Source organism: Amaranthus tricolor, chromosome 10 (assembly GCF_026212465.1).
Source record: "Amaranthus tricolor cultivar Red isolate AtriRed21 chromosome 10, ASM2621246v1, whole genome shotgun sequence".
In the NCBI taxonomy this organism is placed as follows: Eukaryota; Viridiplantae; Streptophyta; class Magnoliopsida; order Caryophyllales; family Amaranthaceae; genus Amaranthus; species Amaranthus tricolor.
The window spans coordinates 1,830,377-1,855,128 of record NC_080056.1 but is presented as its reverse complement, the minus strand read 5'-3'; the positions used below and the strand labels follow the sequence as shown (position 1 = coordinate 1,855,128).

The 24,752-nt window shown below is 32.4% G+C and overlaps 2 protein-coding genes and 1 long non-coding RNA gene across 7 annotated transcripts; 1 reads left to right on the top strand and 2 right to left on the bottom strand.

Annotated features, from left to right (window-relative positions):
• Positions 1–44: 44 nt before the first annotated feature.
• On the bottom strand, positions 45–8,721 carry LOC130825820 (probable inactive histone-lysine N-methyltransferase SUVR2). Of its 4 annotated transcripts, XR_009046962.1 has the most exons (12): positions 8,642–8,709; positions 8,388–8,422; positions 7,367–7,572; positions 7,239–7,280; positions 6,729–7,131; positions 4,706–5,991; positions 4,288–4,547; positions 3,318–3,384; positions 3,146–3,196; positions 2,349–2,446; positions 1,525–1,644; positions 45–943 (listed from the first exon to the last, which is right to left on the bottom strand). XR_009046962.1 is itself a non-coding variant. In XM_057691254.1 (11 exons), exons 3-11 carry the CDS (start codon positions 7,544–7,546, stop codon positions 1,638–1,640), a joined length of 2,394 nt encoding a protein of 797 aa, XP_057547237.1. In that variant the 5' UTR covers positions 7,547–7,572; positions 8,388–8,422; positions 8,642–8,709; the 3' UTR covers positions 45–1,637. The 4 variants fall into 4 exon arrangements, 3 of the variants coding, with proteins under 3 accessions (XP_057547237.1, XP_057547236.1, XP_057547235.1); XM_057691254.1 differs by having other exon boundaries at positions 45–1,644; XM_057691253.1 differs by lacking the exons at positions 45–943; positions 1,525–1,644 and having other exon boundaries at positions 2,017–2,446; positions 8,392–8,422; positions 8,642–8,721.
• Positions 8,722–11,684: 2,963 nt separating this feature from the next.
• On the top strand, positions 11,685–15,101 carry LOC130825732 (uncharacterized). Its single transcript, XR_009046940.1, has 3 exons — positions 11,685–12,027; positions 13,105–13,181; positions 14,506–15,101. It is a non-coding gene; the product is annotated as an uncharacterized LOC130825732 (long non-coding RNA).
• A 26-nt stretch (positions 15,102–15,127) lies between these two features.
• Positions 15,128–20,028, bottom strand: LOC130825731 (GDSL esterase/lipase At3g27950-like). 2 transcript variants are annotated; one of them, XM_057691113.1, is made up of 6 exons: positions 19,349–20,028; positions 17,152–17,361; positions 16,856–17,028; positions 16,499–16,760; positions 16,170–16,397; positions 15,128–15,377 (listed from the first exon to the last, which is right to left on the bottom strand). In XM_057691113.1, exons 1-6 carry the CDS (start codon positions 19,677–19,679, stop codon positions 15,322–15,324), a joined length of 1,260 nt encoding a protein of 419 aa, XP_057547096.1. In that variant the 5' UTR covers positions 19,680–20,028; the 3' UTR covers positions 15,128–15,321. The 2 variants fall into 2 exon arrangements, with proteins under 2 accessions (XP_057547096.1, XP_057547097.1); XM_057691114.1 differs by having other exon boundaries at positions 17,170–17,361.
• Between the last annotated feature and the right edge of the window lie 4,724 nt (positions 20,029–24,752).

Here is a 24,752-nt window from a genome sequence, read left to right as displayed (position 1 = left end):
ACTAATAACCATACAAAAAAATGGATGTTTATATTTTGGAGTAATGAATTAATAAATTATTGGTCTATGAATTGGCATTTTTGATTCCAATGAAATGAGAGTGTTTTGCTCTTAATAAAGCAAATTTAAAGGGCAAAATGAGTATCAATGATCAAATGGTAAAATGAAATTTACTAATAAGATGTTTTTGAAATCCTTGATTAGCTCCATGAGTGTAGTTTGTGAAAAGATTATGTTTGGCATGTTTGTCTCTTACTCTAATACATTGAGGAGGAAACCAATCAATGAGTATGAGTGGGACCACAACCTTGTCACTTGTCTATCACAACAAGGTTCATATATGGGAAATGACCACTTGTTTTACATTTATTTATTTATTCTTAAACTATAAAATCCACCAATTTATAATTAATTAAGTGTTTGTAAAAAGAAACAACTGTCACTTGTTTATAATTATTAGGATTTCTAAATCTCAAATCTAAAAAATTTGTATGATATAAAAACGATCAATCATCTAATTATATGATCGAGGAGCTAATAATTTTGTTCATCAAACAATTTTAGAAGGCAAACAGATAAAGACAAATATTTTAATGTATGGGAGCAGTATAACTCTTTCTTTTTACTCACAAAGGCTAATATTTTATAAGGGGTCAGAGTCTAGATTTTTACCATTTACATTTCTAAATGTAAATTTAAAATCTATCTATCCTTAAAAATTTGAATCAAGTTTCACTAGACTAAAAAAAAAGTGTGAATTTGTGATAGAATTTTTAAAGGACAAGTGATGCATGCGTATGTGATTGTTAGGTGGAATTCCTTGATGCAGATGCAGGCCTCAGGTAAAAAAGCTGTAAAATTAGCTAAATGATTAAAGCATAGTACTTACAAATATTATCTCTTCTGCATTTTGGATGAAATTGAGCCTATTTGTAAGTTGGTCCTGCATTGTAGCACACTTGAGTATACAGAAATTTATTGATCAATTGCCATGATAGCCAAAACTTTTAAGATTATAATTTATAGGTTTCAGATTATTGTTGCTCGCACTCTTCATTATCCATGTCAATTTCTTGTATTCATACATAAGACCATTGAGCTCTCAAATTTGGTTTGATGTCTTGAGGATTTTTCATAAATTGTTAATCGGGCATTCGAATATGTATATGTATCATACATAAATATAAAAGTCTAAATACCATAAGTATGAATATCTAGAGATTATCTATTTCGAACATATATATACAAGACCAAGTAACATTACGTCTAATATATCTTGAGATTTTTATATAAAGTTGTTAAATCTAACATTTAAATATATATATAGAGAAAGAGCGCCAAATATAATCATATAGATTAGCATTGAACTATATCTTCAAGTCTAATGAAGTGCCCCCCAAAAAAACAAGATTATACCTTCGAGATGCTTCTGCAACTAGATGCTGCACTGATCTAAACTGCTTTATGTACAACAAAACATTCCTGCACAAAATATTCTTTTTATAAAGCAAAATAGGATTATACCTAGTTAAGTTGTCGCACTCGCATAATTAGAGTCAATCGAGCCAAAAACATAGCACGTTAACCAGCCATTCCTCCGGTTCTACATTTCACTTCACTGTAAGGTTATAATAGACCTAGATCCTGCTTAGACGAAAGCACAAGAATTACAAATAAGACCAGCGTAGCCAGAGACCGATCTTTACAAGGCCTAAAGAGGCCAAGCCCCCTGATAACTTTTGGGTCATTTCATATAACCAGAATATTATCTAATTTGTTCAATAAAAAGATGTGGTTTACTGTTTAAAGTTTTTAAACTAAAGGTTTGGAATTCGAACTTTGATCTCCTTAGTTTTTTCGTTTGGATAATCACTTTGGTCTCCTCCAACTTACGGCCCATTGAACAAAGCATAACATCAATTGTAATGCAAGGAACCAAGAAAACAATATTGCAAGTTATTATCAACAATGATTAATGAAATTTTATAGCAAGAATGTGTTGAAGAGCTAGGGAACTTGACTAGCAAAAAAATATAAAATATGAAAGTTTTTGGATATACTCCTCAAGAGTCAAGGCTATAACCCCCAAAAGCTTTGCCCTAAACTTCTCGAAACGCTCTCACGTGGTAAAGAATAATGGGTAAACTATCGAAAACGAAGGGAACTTACCTATAAATGAAAGGCGCGATAACAATGCTATCTTAGCTAAGAATAGTTAACGTACGACAATCTGTTAAATATAGATTCCTTAAACTTCTAGAACGCATGAAAAGTTCAACATCAAATTCTTCGCACTAATGTCACAACTCACAAGTTTTTTGATAAATTGACATTCAATATATACATACATGCTTGAACGATTCATGTTGCGACAAAAATTGCTGCCACATAGACACCTGAATGTTTTGTAATGGCTCTCCTTATCATCAAAATCAAGTCCATAATCCTGTCATGACATTAGCAATAGGTGCTCATGAGGCAAAAGGCTACATAATCACACAAATGACGCGACCTAAAAGAGATTTTAGTAAATGGCATAATATATCGTGATAAACCAAAACCGAGTTAAATCTCATAGTTTCACCCAATAGAAGATCCTTAAATCTCGAGTGGCTTCAGTATAACAAAGTAGTGAATGCATACAACGACTTACTGCAAAGCTGAAACTCTCAACAATCGAGCTTAATTATATCATGATTAAACATAATAACAAGTTACAACAGCTAACACCACAATTGTCTTGGTACAACATTTTGGCATTTTTGCCAGTTCAACATAGACTTCGCTTAGCTTCAAATGAAACTCGGATATTCAGCAATGAGTGCAGATTTTCAAGATCTTCATGCACAATAAATGTATTTACAGATTACTAAACAAAAAATCATCCATTTAGCTTTATCGTGAGGGTAACACTCTTAAGTCTAATATGATAAAATTATTATACCTACTAAGAGTTGTAAACTTGTAATGCATTTGAGGCTATTGTGAGATAGGACTTGTAAGAGCAACTGATGCAAAGTTTATAGATCAAATGGATTCTCTCACCTACTGGACTAGTATTTTGGGATAAGCTCTTCCATTTAATGGATAACAATCTTGCCAAATAATTACTTGTGTAAATGAAACCAAACTGCAATGTACTTACCCAAGTTAACTCTTCCAAGGCATTGATGTCTCTTGTTGTAAACAATGCAACCTGAAAAAAGACAAAATATAAGAAAAACAGTTTTAAAAGTTCAGGTGTATTTCTTTGTTTAGTTTTCGTTTCCATGGAAGCAATAAGCAATGGAATGTAAATGAGTTCAAGAGTTCCATACATGATAGTAGTGATGACTTGGACTCTCCACTTCAACTGGAATCTCTATCAAATTTGCATCTAAACATCTACAAGGACCGTAAAGATAACTTGGCCATTAGTCCAGCAAAATGAAAAGCAAAGGACCAACTTGGAAATTAAGTATCAAATGCTAAAAATATACGGTCGACAGAATGAAGATGAACCAAAGAAAAGATGATACTACAAAATCCATGTGCAAATTAAGTATAAAATACTAAAAATTACCATTCACTAAGTCATGAATGAATGCCCACATGGAAACCAAGGAATTGGTGGTTCAGGGACACTGTCGTTGACTGATGGAGACGACAATAGTGATCACCAAGAGATGAACTGATCGAATTTATGGAATTCCTTGTTCAGAGGAGAGTGGGTTAAAATCGTGACCAACATTAAGAACTAATTATTTTATGGCGCTTATTTTGCTTTCCTAGTCCGACTAAGATCAATCCAAACCCATGGCGACTAATGATAATGCGCATTCAAAACTAATAATAGACACAGATAACTCAAATTCTACTTTCATTTCCTTAACTTCCTTTGTGCAACCTAACAGAGCATTTAGTGAGTTTGAACCCATACCATCTCTCAATCAAAAGCCATCTAAAGGATGCTTAGTTAGACCTTTGTTAACAATCACCAAAAGTGATCGTATGCTCATTTAATTTTTTATATTCTTTCATCTCTTTTCACTCTTTTATTATATTTTAATAAAATATTGTTAACTAAGCTCTTACTTTAATTTCAAAGGCGTAGAAAAGTGATCGTATGCTCAATACCCGAGAAAACGATTTTAAAGGTTGCCTATACAATCATAAATAGTGCAAAAATGCTTAAATTAAACAAGAGTAAATCCAAAACACAAATGCAAGAGAATGAAAACAAGAAAAACATAAGATAAAGGAGAGGAAAATATTGATCTAAACACATAATAATACTCAGAACGTTACCTATGATTTATAAACCTTGCAACATTTCCATAGAATGTGGAATCTAAACAAAGAAATTCAGTTTCTTTTAAAGCTTTTGCACCCCAATCGGTATCCAGTAGCACTGCATATGAATGTTTGTCATTGCTACTCTTCAGATTTCTATCATGGAGCTCTGTACAAGTTACAATTTCTCCAACATATTCACAAACAAATGCCCCTTTAGGAAGATCTTCCAAGGTCCTCAAACCCCATCCTTTCCCTTCTGGAGTCCAAAACACCTATAAAAAACACTCAAAATTAAAGAATAGATAACAGTAAAATACATAGCGAGATGGGAGCATACTTAACAAATGAACCCATCCATAAATTTGACAAATTCCTATACTAAGGGCAAATTTAGACCTTAGTCCAATAAGAAGTGCAAATCATATTATACCTGCAAGTTGCGGCTTATACCATGTTGGATAACTCTATTCCCACAGTTCTTGCTGCAGCCACATTTTAACCAACATTCTTTGATGAACTTGCGCTTCAAGTGACCTTTGCATGGATCTGGTATATCCTCATTCTTCAATCGTTCAAGGGGACACTCTTTACAATATATGAAGCAGTCTTTCTGAGAGTTTCTGACCATAGCAATACACGTGTCCAAGAAATCTTTCCTCAATAGACCATCTGAGGTATACGAAGACTCTCCTTCATTCCGATGAGCACAGTAGCAAGATGAGGACAAATCCAAGCAATCGCCAATGCAAGATGAGCAACTATCTTCGTTGCCAATTTGAGCGAATGAAAAAATCACATTAGCATTACGTGAGATGACATTCTGGGAAATGTAATGGAAAAATGGTAAAGAATCACAGTTTGTTTGATCAAGTGAAATTATAAATCCTTCTACCCCCCTAGCAATGACATTTGGATCATGAAGACAATTCGTATTGAGCTGCTGCGGCAGAATGAGCACCAAGCTATTCTCATTCAAATTGACAGCACTAAATTCCCTTTCAGCACTATGACCAACAGCAGCATCTTTTTCATATTGATCATATTCTAGTGCAAATTTGGAAGCTAACAACAGATTTGAAGCATCAGAAATTGTTTCCGGGTCAGCTGTGGCAGCCACATAATCAGAAATCTCTAAATTAAGGCAACCTTTTGACTGAAGACAACAATTTCCTTTGCTATCAATGACCTTAGCATCTTGTTGATTACACCTATCTTGACTGGCACCATCAATATTTGTACCCAGCTCCCCGACATGATTGCAAAATTCCTTAAAAATCTTCATTACAGGAAACTTCAGATCAGCAATTTCGTACTTTTTAAGACATGTATCATCAAATTTTTTCAGGACTTCGGGTAGATCAGGAAAATAGATATCCTTGCCTTCCAGGCCAGGGTTGTAGCTCAAAGACAACTTCACCTCTCCCAAACCTGAGGCAGTAATGTCTATAGCTAAAATTCTTTTAGAGACCTCAGCTTCCTGAATATGGTCCGCATCTACACTTGACGATGTCAGTGTTCTCAGATTTCTATCGACAGCATCCACGGATTTGGAAGCCCCAGATTCAATGCCAACCAGAGATTTAGAGGCTTTGGATCCTTGAACATCCAGGCTAGAGACTTGGTTGCTGGTTTCAGAAGAACTTTGTTGATGCATAAATTCTGCCTGACTGGCAACTGGATTACCAGAGATTGCAGGAACTTCTTGGTGAATTTCATCTGCCAAATCAAACCACGAGTCCACAATGAGTCATGCAAGTAAAATCCAGATATTTGAGGCCCCTCCCGAAAAGAATCTAATAAAATAACCTACAAAAGCATAATATTCCATCAAATTTATGAACATTTTTCATCCGCATGATCTTGTATTTCCACTCTATATATATGAACCTCATGAATAATTTTCAAGGCTCCAAATATCAAAACAATGATCTCCAACTTTCATAATCAATTTAAAACCAGTTTACTTGATGTGCACTTCTTATTTATTTTATGTGAAGTACTACTAAATAACTACTATCAAGTATCAGTTGAAAACAAATTCTTGTTTTTACAAGGGAAAATCGTGTTCGTGTACATCCCGCATCGCAAATGCTATTCAAAGTTGGTAGCATTGAATATGATAGATGAAAATCAATTTTTTGTTAATACATTCACCATTTAGAAGTTTGTTGCTTGTACTAAAATGCTGATTCTAGAGGTCGTAACACTTCACACTTTTACTGCCCACTGAAATAATTAGCCTAAGCTTGCAAGTATGAGTGCCACATTATACATTGATAGAGTTGTGTGAGTAGTTGGTGAATTTATGCGAGCATTTCCAAAAATGCAAATTTCAGTGACCCAATAGATTATACATCTTTGCAGTTCAGACCTCAAATGTCTTAAATGTTTTTTTCCCTCAAAACTGACCTACTCAGCTTAGTATGATGAAACTCTCGAAGTTAATAAATTACCGGGAAAGACTACTGCAAGAGGTGTAAGTGATAGCATATCATCAGTAAATGGCTCATCATTAGGCTTCATCACGGTAAAATAAGGCTGTGTCTCCTTAGAAGTGACAGAAGCCTTTTGCTCTTTAATCTGCAATGTTTGAGATGCCTGTTCAGGTCCACTCCTAGTTCTCTGACTAATTTCAGGCGACGAAACTAGTTGTTTCCCCTTGTTTCCCACATGGGTTTGATAAGTTTCAGGCTCCCCAGGTTCTGTTTTAGGTGTCTTCAGTGCGAAAGGAGCAGATATGGGGCTTTGTTGGCTATGAGATGCTGCATCCGTTTTTTGATGCTTCAAACGCAATCGTTTCCATGGCCTCTCAGGCTCATCCTGCATTTGAGCATCTTCCTCTGAAACCTTCGCTTGCTGATCATATGTAAAAGGGTGCACATTCAAAAGACTTCTACAAGGATAAATGCCCTCAAAACAATTAAGTAATGATAGCATAAGTAACCAATTAGGCAATGGCATACATCAGCATTTCCTGATTTCTTCTGCTGTTCTTCCTCTGCAGCCTAACATACAAGCAAGACAAAACATTATTGAGCCAAGCATAATACTTGTAAAACTCAGGAGATTAAAGGAAGGAAAAAATAAGCACCTCAGCATCCTCGTCCTCAAAGATAGTGTCAGCAAGAATTCTATAGTTTTCTTCTACTATCAAATCCCATTTCTTATCAAAAAAATTCAGTAGCTTTATCAAGGCACGCTTTGTTTTTTTCTCGGGAATATCAATTTCTTTCACTGCTTTGAAGGCAGCATTGATCTGAGATCGTCTCATCTTTCAATTTTACTGACTGCCAAAACCTATATAGGGAACCATCAAAATTTCAAGTTAGCGCCATAGTTCATGACACGAAACTCCTAAAGCAGATAACTTCATGAAACCAATACACACAGCTATTACAATACCCAATGTCGTAAAAGTGGCCCTGACTAGGCAAGATAAGAGGGGTCTAAATGTTTAAAACTTTACCCACATAAAAACAAAGTGGTTGTTACTTTTGTCCGATCAACTTTTGCTAGCAAAACACCATAACCAGCTTCACCTTGCTAATACAAAATTTGCACATAATCTAATGAGTCGTTTACTCTAGTTCACCATATTCAAAACACAAGAAAAATAAATCTTTAGTACACAACTACAAGGTTAGAAACTCCTTCCATCCCCCAATCACTTGGACTCTTCATTTTACCTCACACACCGGTGTCTCATCCCTCAATCCTCTGCGAGGACACTTGATTATGGACCATTATCATGGGAATTTTTCAAATAAAAAATGCCTGTTTAGATTATTCACCAAGTCCAAATAACAAAGGCTAATACTTTAGGTCAAATGCATCTTTGATTAAAATCATTTGTTAATATATACAGTATATAAAAACAAGAGAGAATACTCATACAAACTTACTACTCTTATTTTGCATTTTTTTTGGGTAAATGTAATACCTTTCACATTTAAATAGTCGAAAATCCTAGAACAAAATCTAAATTTACATACATCATACAAAAAAGAATGGTCATGGAAAAATGTGCTCAGTGCTCCATAAATGAATCAAAATACCTACAATATAAAGTGTTCATTTCAAAGTTCAAAAATAAAAATAAAAAACGAACTTACTTACGTTTTGGATTTAAATTGGACCCAAGTAAAACCTGTAACAATCAAATAAAAGAAAAACAGCTAATCAATAATCCCAATACAAGAATTTTCAGAATGTTAACGAACGATGATCGGCAACAAATTTATTTCTAAACCATGCAAGAAAACAACTGAACATTTTACTTAAAAAATTTTAAAAGCGTCATACGAAAACAATCGTCGCATCAGAAAAACGACGCAAAAAATATGGAAGAGATTAGTGAAGAACATACCAGAATTCAAGAGGGGAATGTAAAGAGAGTACAATCAATTTATGAGAAGGGTTTTTGGGGTTTTGAGAAAATGGAGGGAAATAAGAAGGCCATGCTGACATGTGATGATGTGAATGGGATATATGTATTTTGAGTCAATTATTTTGGATCATTTAAAAATTCAGTCTTTGAGTCCTTATTGATTTTTTTACATATTTTTTAAATTTATTAACATTCAATTAAAGCCGAATTTGGTTATAAAGTCGGTTGAATGTAAAATTTTCATATTTGTTTTGAACATCTATAAATAAAAATGATTGTACTCAAGAATCGGTTTTTTCTAAATTAAAAAACAACTACTCCACTACTTTTCGGAATAAGTCTTGTGTTAGAATCTCATCTTATAGTTCACTCCTTCCCCTAGTCTACTACGTAAAAATATGAGTGTACTCTGTTTATTATGTGTTTTTTGTCACAAGTACAATCTTTGTGAAAATAAAAAATAAGAAAAATGGATATAAAATGTGATTTATGACCGCTCAAAATATAATTTCCATTTGGGATCAAAAAATTCTTCCTACATTACGATCTTACTTAAAATTATAAATTAAAATTATAATTTTCTTAACAATGTTTTTCATATTATTTACACAATTCTCTTTTTATCCCATTCAATCCACAAACTCACTATCACTTTTAATCTTTTTCACTTTTTTATTTACCTCACTTTTTATTTGTTTTATTCACAAAATAATAATAATAATTTACTCTGAACAAAAAAATAATTGTTATTTCGAATAAATTTTAACTTCATTATATATCTATTTTTAATAGCAACTCATAACAAACTTTAATGAAAATTAAACCCAACTCAAAAGACACCTATATTGAGAGATATGGCTTGGATTGAATCAAACCTAAGACACACCCATCCATAGCAACTCATAACAAAATTTAATCTATAGAATACACCGCTTTAATCTTTAATATCTCTATTATATTTTCATTTATTATATTATACTAGGTATTTACCCGTATTATGTACGGTAATCAAAAAATATTATTATACAAATTTATAAAATATTTTAAACCAATGCTGCTAGATTATAAATAAAATGTTTAAGTAATCAACATGATTAAACAATAACAATACATTTATGTATATATAAATATATAAGTAACAATACAGACAATTAAATTGTATTATTTTATTATCCCACAAAAAACTTACTCGCTCCATTTTCCAATGTTCTTCCCGTTTAGAATATTTTATTTTTGCGAGAGAAATTTGATTAAGATTTTTAAGACATATGTGGATGTTAAAATATATCAATGTGAGATCTCGCCAGATTCGTCTTAATATATACTTTTTTACTATATATTTTTTAGAGATATTAAGACTCAAAATTTACTTTGAAAACTGTGCAAAAAGTAAATAGGAAGAACATTTAGAAACGGAGGGGGTATTTATTATTTGATTATTATACATAAAAAAATTATTATTCAATTATTATACTCAAAAAATCAATATATAATTCATGAATCATTTGACTTAGTTTTCTTAATTATAGACCTCTTTAACAATGAAGATTTGATTGAAACTAAGAGTCAAAGGACATGCAGTATTAGCAATAACTTATGAACAATATAACTATCTTTTTTTTACAATAAAAGAACCATGATTTAGCACCAAACAATCCAAAATAAAAATGGAATCATGACAAAATATTAAAACAAACCCATAAGAATGTGTTTTATATTATTTAATTTAATCTCATTTCATTATTAAAAATGCAGTTTCACAAAATCAATTGGTTTTTGATGTATTTGATTGCATTCCAATTTCTACACCAAAAAAGGTATAATATGAACAACTAATAATAACTTACACATAAATTTAAATTGTACCAAATTGCAAATTTATTAATCTCAATCTAACAATTAGTGTGTCGAAATAAGAAGAATAAAGTAAATTAAAAAAGTACCACTTATAACAAACAAATAAAATAACAAAACTCATCGCTCCTTTATTATCATATATGTAAACACCAAAACCAAATTTAGTAAGCCATATATCAATAAAACTTTTCTGGATACAAATAATAATATGTCATAAACAAATTACAACATTTTTGGAATAAAGTTGAGGTGTGAAAAAACTGATGTTTTTTTTCTTGTCTTGGAACTTGATAAATATATAGTAGAGTTTATAGAATAATTTAAGCATTTCACATTATTAATAATAATAAGAATCATATACTGTGGTTTTCTAAGAATTTAATGGAGGTAATCAAGTGACTTGTTATTTGAATTTTGTGGGAACAACTAATCTCTTAAGAAACCGTCTCTTTGAAAGACATATTTCAAGTTTAGCCCATTAATGATTAATGTCTACTTACCGTATTCTTAATGCCTACTTACAATATTTTTAAAAAATATATAATAGATCGACTCAATTAGAGATGGTCTCTCAAAAAGACCGCCTCTCACAAGAATTTGTCTTCTGGGAATAACCTTCAATTGTTAATTTAATAATAGCTTAAACTTTAAATAATAGCTATATTTAGTAAAAATCAATGCAATAGCTACATTTAATGAAAACCATACAAATCTTATTAAGTCTATTAAGCTCATCAAGAGTCACAACATAAATTAAAAAATGAAGTTCTATCGTTCATATGAAAATGAAAAGACTTTTATTTATTATAGATATAGATATAGATATTATTATTATTATTATTATTATTTGTAACACCCTGAAATTTTAATAATGAAATTATTTAATATTCTAATAACTTTTAAAGATTTTACAATTATATTAAATTATTTCTGAATTAGTTTAATAAATTTCTTGCATACATGAATGTAAATGTTAACTTATATATATATATATTAAAAATATAGTTATGATATCTGAGGTTCGAATCAAAATGATTATTTATTAAAATGTGTGAGCCTACGAAGGTGAGTTCCTTAGTTGGTCTCGCAAGAAAATAAATCAAAAAAAAAAAAATAAAAAAATAATGAGTATAAAAACCGTGAAACCCTAATGCTCTTGGGAGAGCCGTCACTCCCTTCCCCTTCTCCTCCTTCTTTCTCTTCTTCTTCCTTCCTCCCTCACTCCCGCACCCTTTCCCTTTCCCACACCAGCAGTGGCGGCACACCACCACCAGCCACATTTCCTTGCCGTAGCTGCCAGCAGCCGCCAATAGGTGGCGTTTGCCTCCTCACAGAAGCAGCCACGGCTGCGTTCTTCCCCACCAACAGCAGCTGAGCTGCACAATCAATCGTGTAGTTTTTCTTTTCTTGTGCCGCCAGCAACTGGCTGCTGGGCAGCCGGTTTTGGCCCTGCGCCACCGCCTCCGCGACCTCCTCTCATTTCTTCATCCTCTTGCTAGTTTTATTTTGTGAGCCATCTCCTTACTCTTATTTGATTTCATCTTTGTTCCAATTAAAATTTATAAAGTTTATGAGGAAAGTATTGAAATTCGTATGATTGTTATTGAATCTTGTTATGAGTGAGAATTGGATTGATGATTTGAATGTACTTATGAATTGGGTTTTTGAAATGTGGATGAAAAGTGTTGAATTTTGTGTTATTTTTCATTGAATTCTTTTGTGGTTAAGAGTTTAATTGATGAATTGAACTTATTCATGATTTAAGGTTTGAAGTGTGATTAGAAATTATGGGATTTGTGTTGATTGTATATTAGTTTGGTTTAATCCTATCATAGGTAATAGAAATAGTGTTATCTTTGGACATGAAATAATTAGAGTTGATTTAGAAATGAGATTTCTAGTAGTGTGTGTGGTGTATGCTACTTTGGTGGTGTGGTGATTAATCGAATAGCCTTATAAATTATTTTAAGACTTGGTTGATTATCGTTGTGGTAATTAGTAATGATTTTGATTATAGTTGACAATAAAAAAAAAATGGTTTTGGTTGTTAATTGAGAGTAGTAGTTGCTAATTGTTAGTGACTTAATTGTTAGAATTACTAATACCACATTGGGTTGTTATTGAAATCATAAACACATAATTGTAATGAGCCATGAATATAGCGTCAACTGTTAAGAATTATTGAAGTTACTTGTACGATGTCTTGATTTTAGCTCAACCTTGGAGAATATAATAAATGATGTTGTGCGATAACCTTAAGATTCGTTCTTGTCGTCATATTAGCACTACACTAACATTGTGAGACTTAAGTCTGAATCTTCGTTTTATTTCAAGATAATGTGAATCGTTATAACTCAAAGTTAGCTGGTGTAATGAAACACTTGACATAATCCTTTTATTCTTTGTCGATGGAAAAACTTGTGTTATTGTCGAAATGACGATTATGCTTGGTGTTGAATGAGATGCGTACGTGTTAGAAGTAATTGAAATCTTGTCGTGAATGGATGATTGTGGTTACTTTGGCTTTTAGCTGGTATGACAAAGTAGTTAAGGGAACTTATTAGTTCTACTCATAACTTATATAGGTGCCCATTTCGTAAGAGGAAAGTAGAGCCTTAGTTGGGCGATTTTGTGACTTTTGATCGTGCAGTAACGCTTACAGGTACGTACACGCAGTAACGAACTCTTACATGCAATTCTTATTTAAGACATTATTGTTCATTGTAATAATATGCACTGCATCGAAACTGAGATACTAGCGAGTACGCTTTATACGAAACACAATCGACTATGCAATTCTTGCGCTTAGAATAGTTATAGAGAATGAAAGTGTTAGTAGGAGGCGGGGACCACCCCCTTATTTATTTAAGAATTAGATTATGCCTAATTGGAGTTAGAGTGACTCCTTTATAGGTGAATTTCATATTCTATTGAGTGGCTCAGTGGGTTTTGGCGCGCTGCTATCCCAGGGCGCTCATTAATAGTTAAGAGTGGAAGTTATTCCCATCTGATAAGGTACTATATTATGATTAGCTGGCGTGACTTAACTGGATTATGTCCGGTTGTTTTATTAGTCCCCTAGGTGAGGTTCGACGGGACCACCGTAAGGGGGGTATGAGCATGCTTGGGTCACTGGGCGCCGGATGGCCGATACCGCCCCTTGACCGAGGTGATACCATGCGGGCCTTGCAAACCCCAATATGGTGGCCTCTTCACTGGTTTAGTACCCCAGTGTGTTAGGTTTTTTCCCGAAGGTAGGACCCGAGAGGGTCAGCTGGAGGGGGCATGAGCTCATACTTTGGCAATGGGCGCCGGATGGCCGATAACGCCCTTGGCCGTGTCACTATGCCAGGAAGTAGAGAAAAGATCCACTGATAGAAAACTATTCAGTGATAGAAAATTTATTCATTGATCGAGAGTTATTTATTGATAGTAGGTTCATTCTTTGGTAGAAAGCTTATGCGTTGATAAAACGTTTACTCTTTGATAGAATATTTACTCATTGATAGAACATCTACTTATTGATAGAATAGTTTATGCTAGCGAGAAGTGTGCCTAAGTTAAGTTACCTCAAGGGTATTACGGACTATGATCAAACTTACCTTAAGATAGACAAGCTCTATAAGGTCATGCGTTAGGTATTCTGTTAATGCCTTGGTCGAGTTGATACTATACGTGTTTTGCAGGAGTTATGTTTAAAAAGAGGAGCGTGAAGACCTGCATTCTACCCAAGAACACATGGTTCGGGTTAGAAAGCACGTAGTGAAATTAAGAAGTATAAGTGGCCGATAAACGGTTACTATATGTGCTGGTGTCTTATGAAATCGTCTTATGTTGTTTTATAACATAACGTTATCTAGTAGTTGGCCTTATTATATTTGATGCTAGTTACTGACGTGTACGTGTTTTTGTTTATATTTGTTTGTTGATGACTTTCTATGATTGTCCTGCTATGACACATTGGCCGTTGGTTTAATGTCGAGCAGCAGGGGGATCATAGACAAGCGTAGCAGGTACTGGAGCTTCTTTTGCATTGCATTGCATTTGGGGAGAGTGAGGAGGGCGAAGCATACCCTGTGTCATACCGCTATCTTTCAATTTTGTAGCTCTTGTTATCTTTTGTAAACTTTGGTGGTATATGTTTTGTTACGAGGCCTTGTTTCCTCCCTCGTATATTTGTATTTCCGCTGCGTGGTTTATAATTCTGTATGGTTTTTAGGAGTTAAGTCTTTTTAAAACGCAAACGTCGACAATGGAACCACGATCCATGCTTGGCATGTTGATTTGAGAAGCCGGCGACGAATTATTCCGCCGTGACATAGCTTTGATAGGCCGTTGGTGCCTTTACTTTATTAGTTTCTGAATTAGCTTTTGTTTTTCTACAAAGACGCACAGTTTTAAGGTAGATGCTGTCAAAATTTCCACTCCTTTTTAAAATTAATAATTAAAGTTTATCTAAATTCTTTTTCCTTTTCTTTTATGTAACACTCGAATTTCCTCCCGTCCTTTACGGTTTTGGTTTCGTTAAGGGGTCGGAAATTCTGGGGTGTTACATTATTATTATAATAATAATAATAACAATTAAATTTGGAAATTCAACACTATAATGATAATGAAGCAAAACATGGAATGAGCATTTGAGCGTCAAATATTCTTTGATAGTGTGACATGTGACAAAGTTTTCCTACATTATAATATGTATATGATATGATACAAATAAATATAATAATGAATATTATTTAACTAAGCTTTTTTAAGATCAATATACAAGCAATACAAAATCTAAAAGATAACCACATAAATCATGATACCGAAATGCTATTTTCGTTTGATTTAGCATTTGCCTTTTCAAATGCACCTGCAAAAAATAAAGAAATAAGACTTTGTCATTACTAATTTCAATATATATTCTTTAACAATATCATCTTATAATTAGTTAATTACTTCAAAGGACTGTTTGATAGTAGTCATTAGTTTGTTGTATTTCACTATAGGCAAAATGATTAGATGAGTTACCTTACTAGACATAACCCTGATCGGATTACCATGTTTAGCATTTTGCAATCTTGGTTGATCTTACGGCATACTTCCTCCGATCCATTATACTCGATACATTTGACTTTTTACGCAATTCAATATAGTATTATTTTGATTATTTATATATTAAAATTATACACATCTAAAAATTATAAAAAGTTAATATTACGAAATTATACGATTCAAACAAGATCGCACTTGATGACTTGACTATATTTTTTCTTAAATATGAGCAACAAATATAAAAATAATCTTGAACGATGAATAATATCGATAATTGTAGTGTAGCAAGTATCTCAGAACAGAGGAAGTACAAGTTAGGGAAAAGGGATAGAGTCCAAACTCCAAGTAACGTCAATTGTGGGGATGAAACTTAGCCAACCAAGCTTGGCTTGCACCAGCATGCCAGGATGCTATTGTTCATTACATCATTATAAACCAATACATCTTTTCCTTATTCGGTCAATCAGATAACAACTAGCTTAAACAGGGCACTTAAACTGTTAACAAATCACCCAATACTTTCAGCTAATCAAACTAATCAACAACTATTTGACAAACAAACGCAAGACTATTTATAGCAACATATTGGTAAAGAAAGCAAATTACATACATGATTTAGAGATCGGAATAGGAGGTTCTGAAAGAGATCCATCGAAAATCTGATTGGCAACCCAACGATTTGCAGCCTCAGTGTAATGCACTGTCTCCCAGAAAACGTATCTAGAGGGGTTATCACAAGGAGTATCATGAACCTCAGTCTCATTCACAACTTGTCTGTTCCAGTACGGTACATATTTTCTGCATTCCTCGCAACAGTAGCTGAAAGAATCTATAAATCCTGTCATCCCCGTAAATCAAATGTATCAAAACGCTATGTATAATCGCTAATGACATAAGTAATTATACTCCAATGAGACATTTAAGATAGTATAGTCTTACCATTTTGCTTGGCTTCCCTGATAAGATTATATTTGGCAGAGTAGATATCCACATATACAAGAAGTGACTGTTGAAGTTGAACTCGTAGTTCAGACACCTTTTGCTTGAGAAGCCTGTTGAATTCTTGAGCTACGTTGTTTTTAGAACTGACACAACCAATTGCATCAAATTTACCGATCCAAGTGTTACGTGAATGTGGCAAGCAACCGATAGGTCCTGTGTTATGTATCCAAAATCTCCTTCCTCCAAGTTGATACACATTCTGAAACAAAGGCAAGAGAATCAAAATGAGAGCAATTCTTCATACGCAAATGGAGGGTAAGAAAATTATTGACGTGTAGGCGTGTAGCGAAATACCTCAATGGCTGAAGCCAAGTACTCAATTAGCTTAGGAATCATTTCGCGACTTTGATCCTCAGTTGATGACGCTAATGCAATTGTTATATCGTTTTGCCCCATATCAAATGTGTAAAGTGCCTTGGAGAAATCTTCAAGTCTTGGCAACCGGCTTCTATTAATCGAACTATTAGCTGATGCAGAGTTTAATACAAGAACAAAGATAAACCAGCACAGGCCACAGAATAAGTTAGCTATATTGACTTGCATATGATTTGAATAATAATGAATTAGATGTTTTAGCATACGAGGAAAACCTTGCTTTCGTAGCTCACCAATGCGCTCCTTTAATTGCTGAAATTGCAAAAGCTGAATGTTGAGGGCCAAAGGATTGAAAAGGTTGCCATAAATGTTAGCATTAACTGGCTGAATTGGAGCTCCGAAAGCAGCAAAATTTGCTCCATGTCGAAAGTTCCCTTCAATTGCATCTAGATATGAACTTAAATATGGCAATTCTAACTCCTCAGCTGCAAGCAGGGACGGAGAAAAAAGTGAGTTAAATGGTTCAGAAATGAAATCGCTACACCCATGACCCAACTATGAAATTGAACTTTCAAAGCCTCAGTCAGCAATGTTTTTGCCACATTTTGCCTCATACGCAACTTCCCCGAAGAGTGAAGAAATGGAAATTATCAGTTATATACGGAGTTCCGGTTATGGGGGAATGTGCTTCTGTGTCTCTTTCACAAAGTTTTGTGCGGTGATTGCAATATTCTTAACAGATTTATAAAGTAGTTCATGGAGATAAGGATGAGTTCAAAGTTAAACAAAAGGGAACTGTCGAAAAGTATTTGTGGCTACATTATTTGGAGAAAAGCTCATTGTGTACCATGTCAAGCAATCAGCAGTTCAACAGTACCAAACAAAAGTTCAACAAGTGGAGATTTTGGTAGAAGACTAGGAGCTCTCACTTATCATCACTTGGCAGATGGGGATGATCAAATGAGATGTTATGCATATGATCTATATATGAATTATCATCCAATTGATCAATTTTCATAAGTTAACATCACTGCTAGTGTACTGAAACCGCAAGCGGCAAATCAAAGAAAAGACCTGGTGCACACCCCAAAGCTGTTTTTTTGCTTATTTGGATCCAAAGAAGGAAATCACTATAGTAGTTCAAGTTGGCTAGTTGCTTGGTTCTAACATCTCCAACCCTTGGTGCTAATTGGTTTCATTTCAACAGCTGTTGATATTTGTACAGGTTTCTTTATCAACACAGCAAGCTTTTTTACAACAAACAGCACTACAACCCTCTTTTTGAGCAAAGTAGTATAACAAAGCACAAGATCAGTCAGGCAGCTTATCCTTCCCAAAAACACAAATCCTACGCTCATCCTTGGCCAATGGTGCAGATTAAACTAGTTTGTTATTAGTTTGTTAGGATTAGAATTTTATGCCACATGTACTTTATTATCGCAACTGATAAATTTGTTAACAAGCTTGTACACAACAAGACCGGTATAAGAGGAGAGTTGACTGCACAAGGTTCGAGTTTGTGTCTACTATGTTTGGGAAGATGAACATAAATTGTGCATCCAAACAATCAGGTGGTAAGGAATGGTAGCAATGAGTAGATATATGTGATTTAAGAACTTCTACCGGTGTTCTGAACTTTAAGCTTTTAGTAGGCAATTGATCAGTCAGATAATTTGCAGTAGCAACTGTTTCTCTATTGTATTAGAACCTATATATATATATAAGCCTAAAGTATACAATTGTATTGTGCTGTGACTTTCTTGCATAAAACACTCTCATTTTTTGTTTCTTTGGCTCAATTTCTGAGAACATCTATATATATTACTTTTAATTTTTAGTTCAAATCAGACATGTCATTCGTTTTGATCTGTATATCACTTTCGTTCTCACATTTTCACTACCCGTTCTCTTTGCTTCTTTCTTACATTTTCAGTGCTCTTTCAGTTCACTTCTGATCATTGTAGTTCATACTTCAACACTTTTCAAAACAGTCAAGGATAATTCAGGCTCGGGCACGATCCAAGTGATCATTTGAATAAAAATTCTGTTAATGGTATGAAATGTGCAACAAGTGATCAGTATAAGTATAATGATAGCCGAGTTAATATGAACAAATGCAGGTAAATGTTAAACCCAGCTTGTACTAGTATCCCGGAATCTCCGATTAATTCATACAATGAATATTGACAGTTTTCACAAAATATTTCTAATAATCAATAATTGTAATGCATTCAATTCTTACTAAAAAAATACAAATTTTTTGATTGAAGTTGCTATTAAGCACAAAACCAGAAAAAAAAAATCACTGAAATACAACATTCATCCATAGACTACGCAAAATATCATCATCTATGATCCGGAATCCGGATGACCGCATATGATAATCAAATAAATTCAGTGATAAACTTTTTTTTTGAAGTAAAATGAATTTAAACATTAAAAAATGAAGACAAATGAAGTGAAAGGAATTACCAATAAAATCAATGATAAGGCGGCCATCGCAATACCTTCCAGAAGGTTTCCCAAAATAAGTAATACCATTTGGGGAAGAAACACGCCCAAATACAGAAGAATCAGAACCAGTATCAGAATTTGAGTCCCCGAAATTGTAAATCGCTGGTATTTTACAACTTTCTGCTACTGCTATTGTTGTTATTGTTAATGATAAGAACTTAACCAAGATTATGAGCACTGTCACAGATTCAACAATCGCTGCATTGGTTTCCAATTTCAAATATGAGATTTTGATTTTCATTTTGTTGACAATTTTAGGGTTTTTGAAAAAAATCAGATCACTGATCATTCTAATGTTGACGAGAACATTTTCTTCTCTTTTTCCTCCATTTAAGTTCTACTCTGAGATTTCAAAAATACAAAAAAACAAAGGCGGTCAATGGCAATATAAAAAGCCTAAACCATTACGCTAAGTGGCTAGCCCTAAAATGTTGTAACTGAGCAAAAAAGAGTGAGTAAATCATACTTTTAATTTGATCTATTCAAGTTTGTCTGTGTTGGACACTCCAAGTCATAACGGGGATTTGGGGTTAGATTTGCTGAGTCATCATTAATTTCTAAAAGCCTTGTATCCATTCCCTCTCCTTATATATAAACTCTGTTTTCCAGATTTCAAGTATAATGAATAAGAGTGGTTTTCTGTTCTAAGCTTTTGTTAATGTCTTCTTCTCTACATGCCTTCAAGTTGATTTAAATCAAGGTATTCTAACAGTTTGAAATGAATTTGATAGAATCAAATTGAAAGAAAGAACAAATATTTGAGTGTTTCAAGTTGTTTTAACAGAAGTTATATAGTTGATTTGGTGAAATTAACTTAGAAAAATGATTAAAAGAACATATAAACCCTGTTTTTATAGCAAGCCACTTATTGTTATTTGTTAGTGACAATGAATTATTAGAGGCATGAGTTTTTATGTCATCTCTTTGATTGTTGGAGTTTATAGAAGTTTTGAAACTTGGTTTAAAGTTGATTATGTTCTATTAACATTTGATAAAATTTTAGTTGGTGATCTTCTACGATAAATAGAATAGATGAAGAGAAAACTAGAAAATATAATTGTCCAACTATATTACTCAAGTTTCAAAGTATTAGTTCATAACTTCATGTGGCACATCTCACCAATATTATGTGTTACCACACATCTGTCACCACCAAACAACTTATAAGTCCTAACCTTGACTACCACCAAGGAAATCGAACACAACACTCAAACTAATTCAAATAATTCTTTAACATAGTATTAGAGAATAACAAATTTGAATCTTATCATCATTTCATTCAAGCGTAATATAACACTTATTAATGTTAGATATAAGAGACTTGTGTTGTGTTTTCATTTCTTAACCCAATATGCTCTTGTTTGAAGAGTCACGATAAAGCCTAAGTTATTACAAACTTAAATGTTTGTTGTATTAACTAATTTAAAAGTATAGTTCAATTTTAAGTTAATTATTTAATTTCAATTTTTCAAATTATTAGTATTCACTTGTTACCCACATATGAGTTGTCCCAAATTATGTACATCACTCTATATAAAAACTTAATAAATAGCTTGTACTACTACCAATTAGTGTTAGTGGTGAATTAACCTCCTTTGAGCTTATAACTAGGTTTTTGGATTAATCCTTGTTTAGATTACATGGTCCTATTTTCAAAATTACATTATGGTATCAGAGCCCAATTTGTTATTTGATCTTTATAATTAGTCATTTAATTAAGCACATACATATATGAGAGGGAGAATTAAAGTGTCCATTTGTTAGTATTTAATCACATATGAGTTGTCCCACATTGTATAAAGAGAATAAATATTATATATTACTTTATAAACTTAAAGAGTAACTCTTACTAACACCAATTGATTTCTATAGTAAAATTTGTATAAGCTTAGAAGTGTGGGATTATCTTTTCTTGTCCTTGTTTGATGATCCCAACATAACATGCATTGTTCATGAATTAGGTTGCACAAATGGAAAGGAGATGGCCCACCTTTACCAACACCTACAGGAAAGTGTTTAAAACCACTTATTTGTTATCATGGGTCATAATGCCAACTAACATATCAAGACTAGAAAAATAAGATTGAATGGTGATGCCTACACCACGTATTAGGAGTGGTGTGATCAACGGCCAATTTTAAATGATAAGTGGACTTTCTTTATTACAAAAATGGCTTTAGACTTTGATAAGAAGACAATACTTGTGTTTTTTTATAAAGTAAATTGCCTCCTTGTGATAGCTCGAGACAATTCCTTTGAGCAACACCAACCAAACACGTGTGAAAGAATATTCGGTTATTACAGTTGAAATCTTTGCTAATTATAGTATTTTTTTAATAATTGCTAATTATAGTATTAGTATAGCATTAGCATAAATATAATTTTATAGTAAGTATTAACTAAGATTTTATTGAGTATTAGTATGGACCATATTGTTACGGATTGTTATGGGTTTGAGTTGTTTGATGGAAAATTAAATTTTTAAATTTTAACATAAATTGAATTAATAAAATTAAAATCTTTGATATACTTTATTGGCTGAATATATTAAGTATAATAATTATAATAATGAAAACTTCTTGATATCTAGCTATTGAATTTTTTACAATTTTTTATATTTGGTTGAATTAATTTGATTTTGCCCATTTAGTTTGGTTTCATTTAGTAAAACTTTACCTTATGGATTATGCATTATTTTGCGTTTGTGTTTTTTTTTTAGATATTTCTTTTAAAGGGCTTTCTCTACGGGATATATTTTGAACTAAGTGTCTTTTTTGAGTTATGTGAGATGCTATTAATGTTTGATGATGGATATATTTGAACTAAGTGTCTTTTTTGAGTTCTGCGAGATGCTATTAATGTATGATTTAGTAAAACTTTGGTTAAGATTTGGAATTAATAAAAATAAATTGGTTATGATTTTGTAAAATCAAAACAAAAATCAAACTTACACTCTCTCACCTACTTATATTTATCATTTTTGTATCAATATCTTTATTACAATATTATTTTTAATTAGTCTCTCTATTAGAATAATCTTTTTTGACTTACTCTCTTACTACTCCCTCAATCACAAATATGAAAAAAACCCTTTAATCACTAAACTAATCCATAATTTTTAACTCAGAGCTTAAATTTTAAAAAATCAAAATAAATGGGCCCACCAATAAAATTATCATAGTTCTCCATTACCATGTCAACTTCCCACCATCCTTCCTAACTCTCAAGTCAAAATTTTCAACCTCCAAAAAATAAACAATCCAACCCTTTACTTTCCTTTTATAAATAAGCTTCAAAAAACACCAACCATTCTACCAAATTAGGCGCAAACACTAAACCTACTTCCCAATTTTTTAGGGTTCTTCATTTTTAATTTCATCCGTTAAAACACAAAACCTTTTCATAATTATTCATACCCAAATCCTTAATTCCTTTTAAATCAACAATTTTAATGGCAGGGCTTCAATACAAATTCTTCCCAACTGATTTTTTCGTACCAACTTTTGAGCCTAATGTCGTTGAATCATCTCCAAAGGCGATCCCCATCAACAATTCCAATCCGGAAATCGACGGTTCAGATGAATCGTCCAACAAAGAAAATAAAACCAAGTTTAATAAAAAGAAGTCTGCAAAATTATCTTTGTCTTATTCTGGGGATTCAAATAAACGCTCCATTACGCCGGTCATGAAGAACAATTGATTTTCTGAAGGTTATTTATTTTTGTTTTTTTGTTATATATATTTTTGTTAGAAATATATATGTAATGAATTCAGTAATCCATGAAAAAAATCATAAATATATATGTAATAGTTTAACGTTTATAATCGTTGATATAATGGTATTATGATAATGAAATATTAATGTTGAACAATTGGTCCCGTGAAAGAATTCAAATCATTAAAGTTTAATGTTTATTTATTTTTTTTAATGCCTATTTATATTATTTTTAATGTTACTTATCCTTAATGCTTACTTACAAAGTTACAATGCTCTTAATAATGTCTAATTATTATATCCTTAGTGCCTATTTACATCATTTCTAATACTTATTTACAGTATCTTGAATATTATTTACAATATATACGCATAACTTACTTTACATTTTAAATGATCTCACAAAATAAATGTTCTCACTCAAGGATTTGTAAACGTTGAAAGCATATAGTAATCAAATATGTGGAATTATTGAATAGCTTAGAAAAGTTTATGGTCATGGGGAATGAAGAATATTAATATTGAATTAAATTAGCTGTTATTTTTTTTGTTATATCATCACTCAGTGATATGAGTATTCATAGGTTTTTACTTTTTAAGTACACCAAATGAGATGGTTTCAATCCTATTAAAATGATAATTTACACTCTTAAATCGAGAAATTAAATTAGGTTAATTGTACAGGATCGTTTTATGTTGAGACTGTTTTATACAAATTTAATAATTAAATGACTTATATTATACCCGGTATGCATCCGAATTTGCACAATCCATCTTGTAGTTTTTGTAGGTCACCAATAATTTTATAGGATCAAAATATAGGTCACCAAGAATACATGAATTGAGTTGCGCTTAACTAATAATCTATACGGAATTTCTGAATACATAAAGCCCATTTTTTATGGGAATTCTAAACAGTCAACAATCGAACACTTTGAATATCCCTAAAACCACCCTGAATATGCATAAGAGCTCTCACTTTTAAATTTTCAGTATTTTTGCACCTAGTCAAAAGTCAAAACTAGTATGCTACTGGTAGAAGAAATAAAGCCGCCAAAAGTGGGCCATCTGTTTAGAATATTGAATAACAGAAGAATATGCAAAGTTAATATGCTATTGTTGTTGTTTCACGCAATTTTTTTTTATTAATTATTACTCCCTCCTATTCACCTTAGGTGTCCCATTTACTTTTGAAACACTATTTATTTATCACTATTGCATTTTATTATTAATCTATAAGTTAAAACATAGTCATGTGGGATCTTATTTGATTCGTTTTGATGAAAGATTATTAATATCAACTCTTTATAATTTTTAATTATATATAACTCGATATATTAAGGATTGAATAAGTGCATTGGATAGAGTATATAAAGTAAATAAGACAGTTAAGATGAATAGGAGGGAGTAATATACTATTTAATAATTTAATTGGACTTCAATTTGAACACATTTTTCACACAGCTACACTCTTAAGTAATGTGATTTATTCATAATAAACAATTTCAATTAAAGTGGTCATTCTAGAAGCTATATGAAATTTATGAATTATGAGTGTGTTGGAATATGTTGATTTCGACTGGATTAAGTTTAGTTTAGTTTAATTTAATTTGTTCGATAATGATAAGTTATATTTTCAATAATATA

Bases quoted from the DNA above. Each gene is read 5' to 3' on its own strand.
- LOC130825820 (XM_057691253.1), bottom strand. From the start codon at position 7,546: ATGAGACGATCTCAGATCAATGCTGCCTTCAAAGCAGTGAAAGAAATT. The intron at 3,385-4,287 runs GTAACGTTCTGA...CGGTCCTTGTAG, and splicing joins GCAAGGTTTATAAATCATAG to ATGTTTAGATGCAAATTTGA. The intron at 3,197-3,317 runs GTATGGAACTCT...GTCTTTTTTCAG, and splicing joins CAAGTCATCACTACTATCAT to GTTGCATTGTTTACAACAAG.
- LOC130825731 (XM_057691113.1), bottom strand. From the start codon at position 19,679: ATGATCAGTGATCTGATTTTTTTCAAAAACCCTAAAATTGTCAACAAA. The intron at 17,362-19,348 runs GTAATTCCTTTC...CCCTGCTTGCAG, and splicing joins CCTTATCATTGATTTTATTG to CTGAGGAGTTAGAATTGCCA. The intron at 15,378-16,169 runs GTATGTAATTTG...TATTTTTTGCAG, and splicing joins TATTCCGATCTCTAAATCAT to GTGCATTTGAAAAGGCAAAT.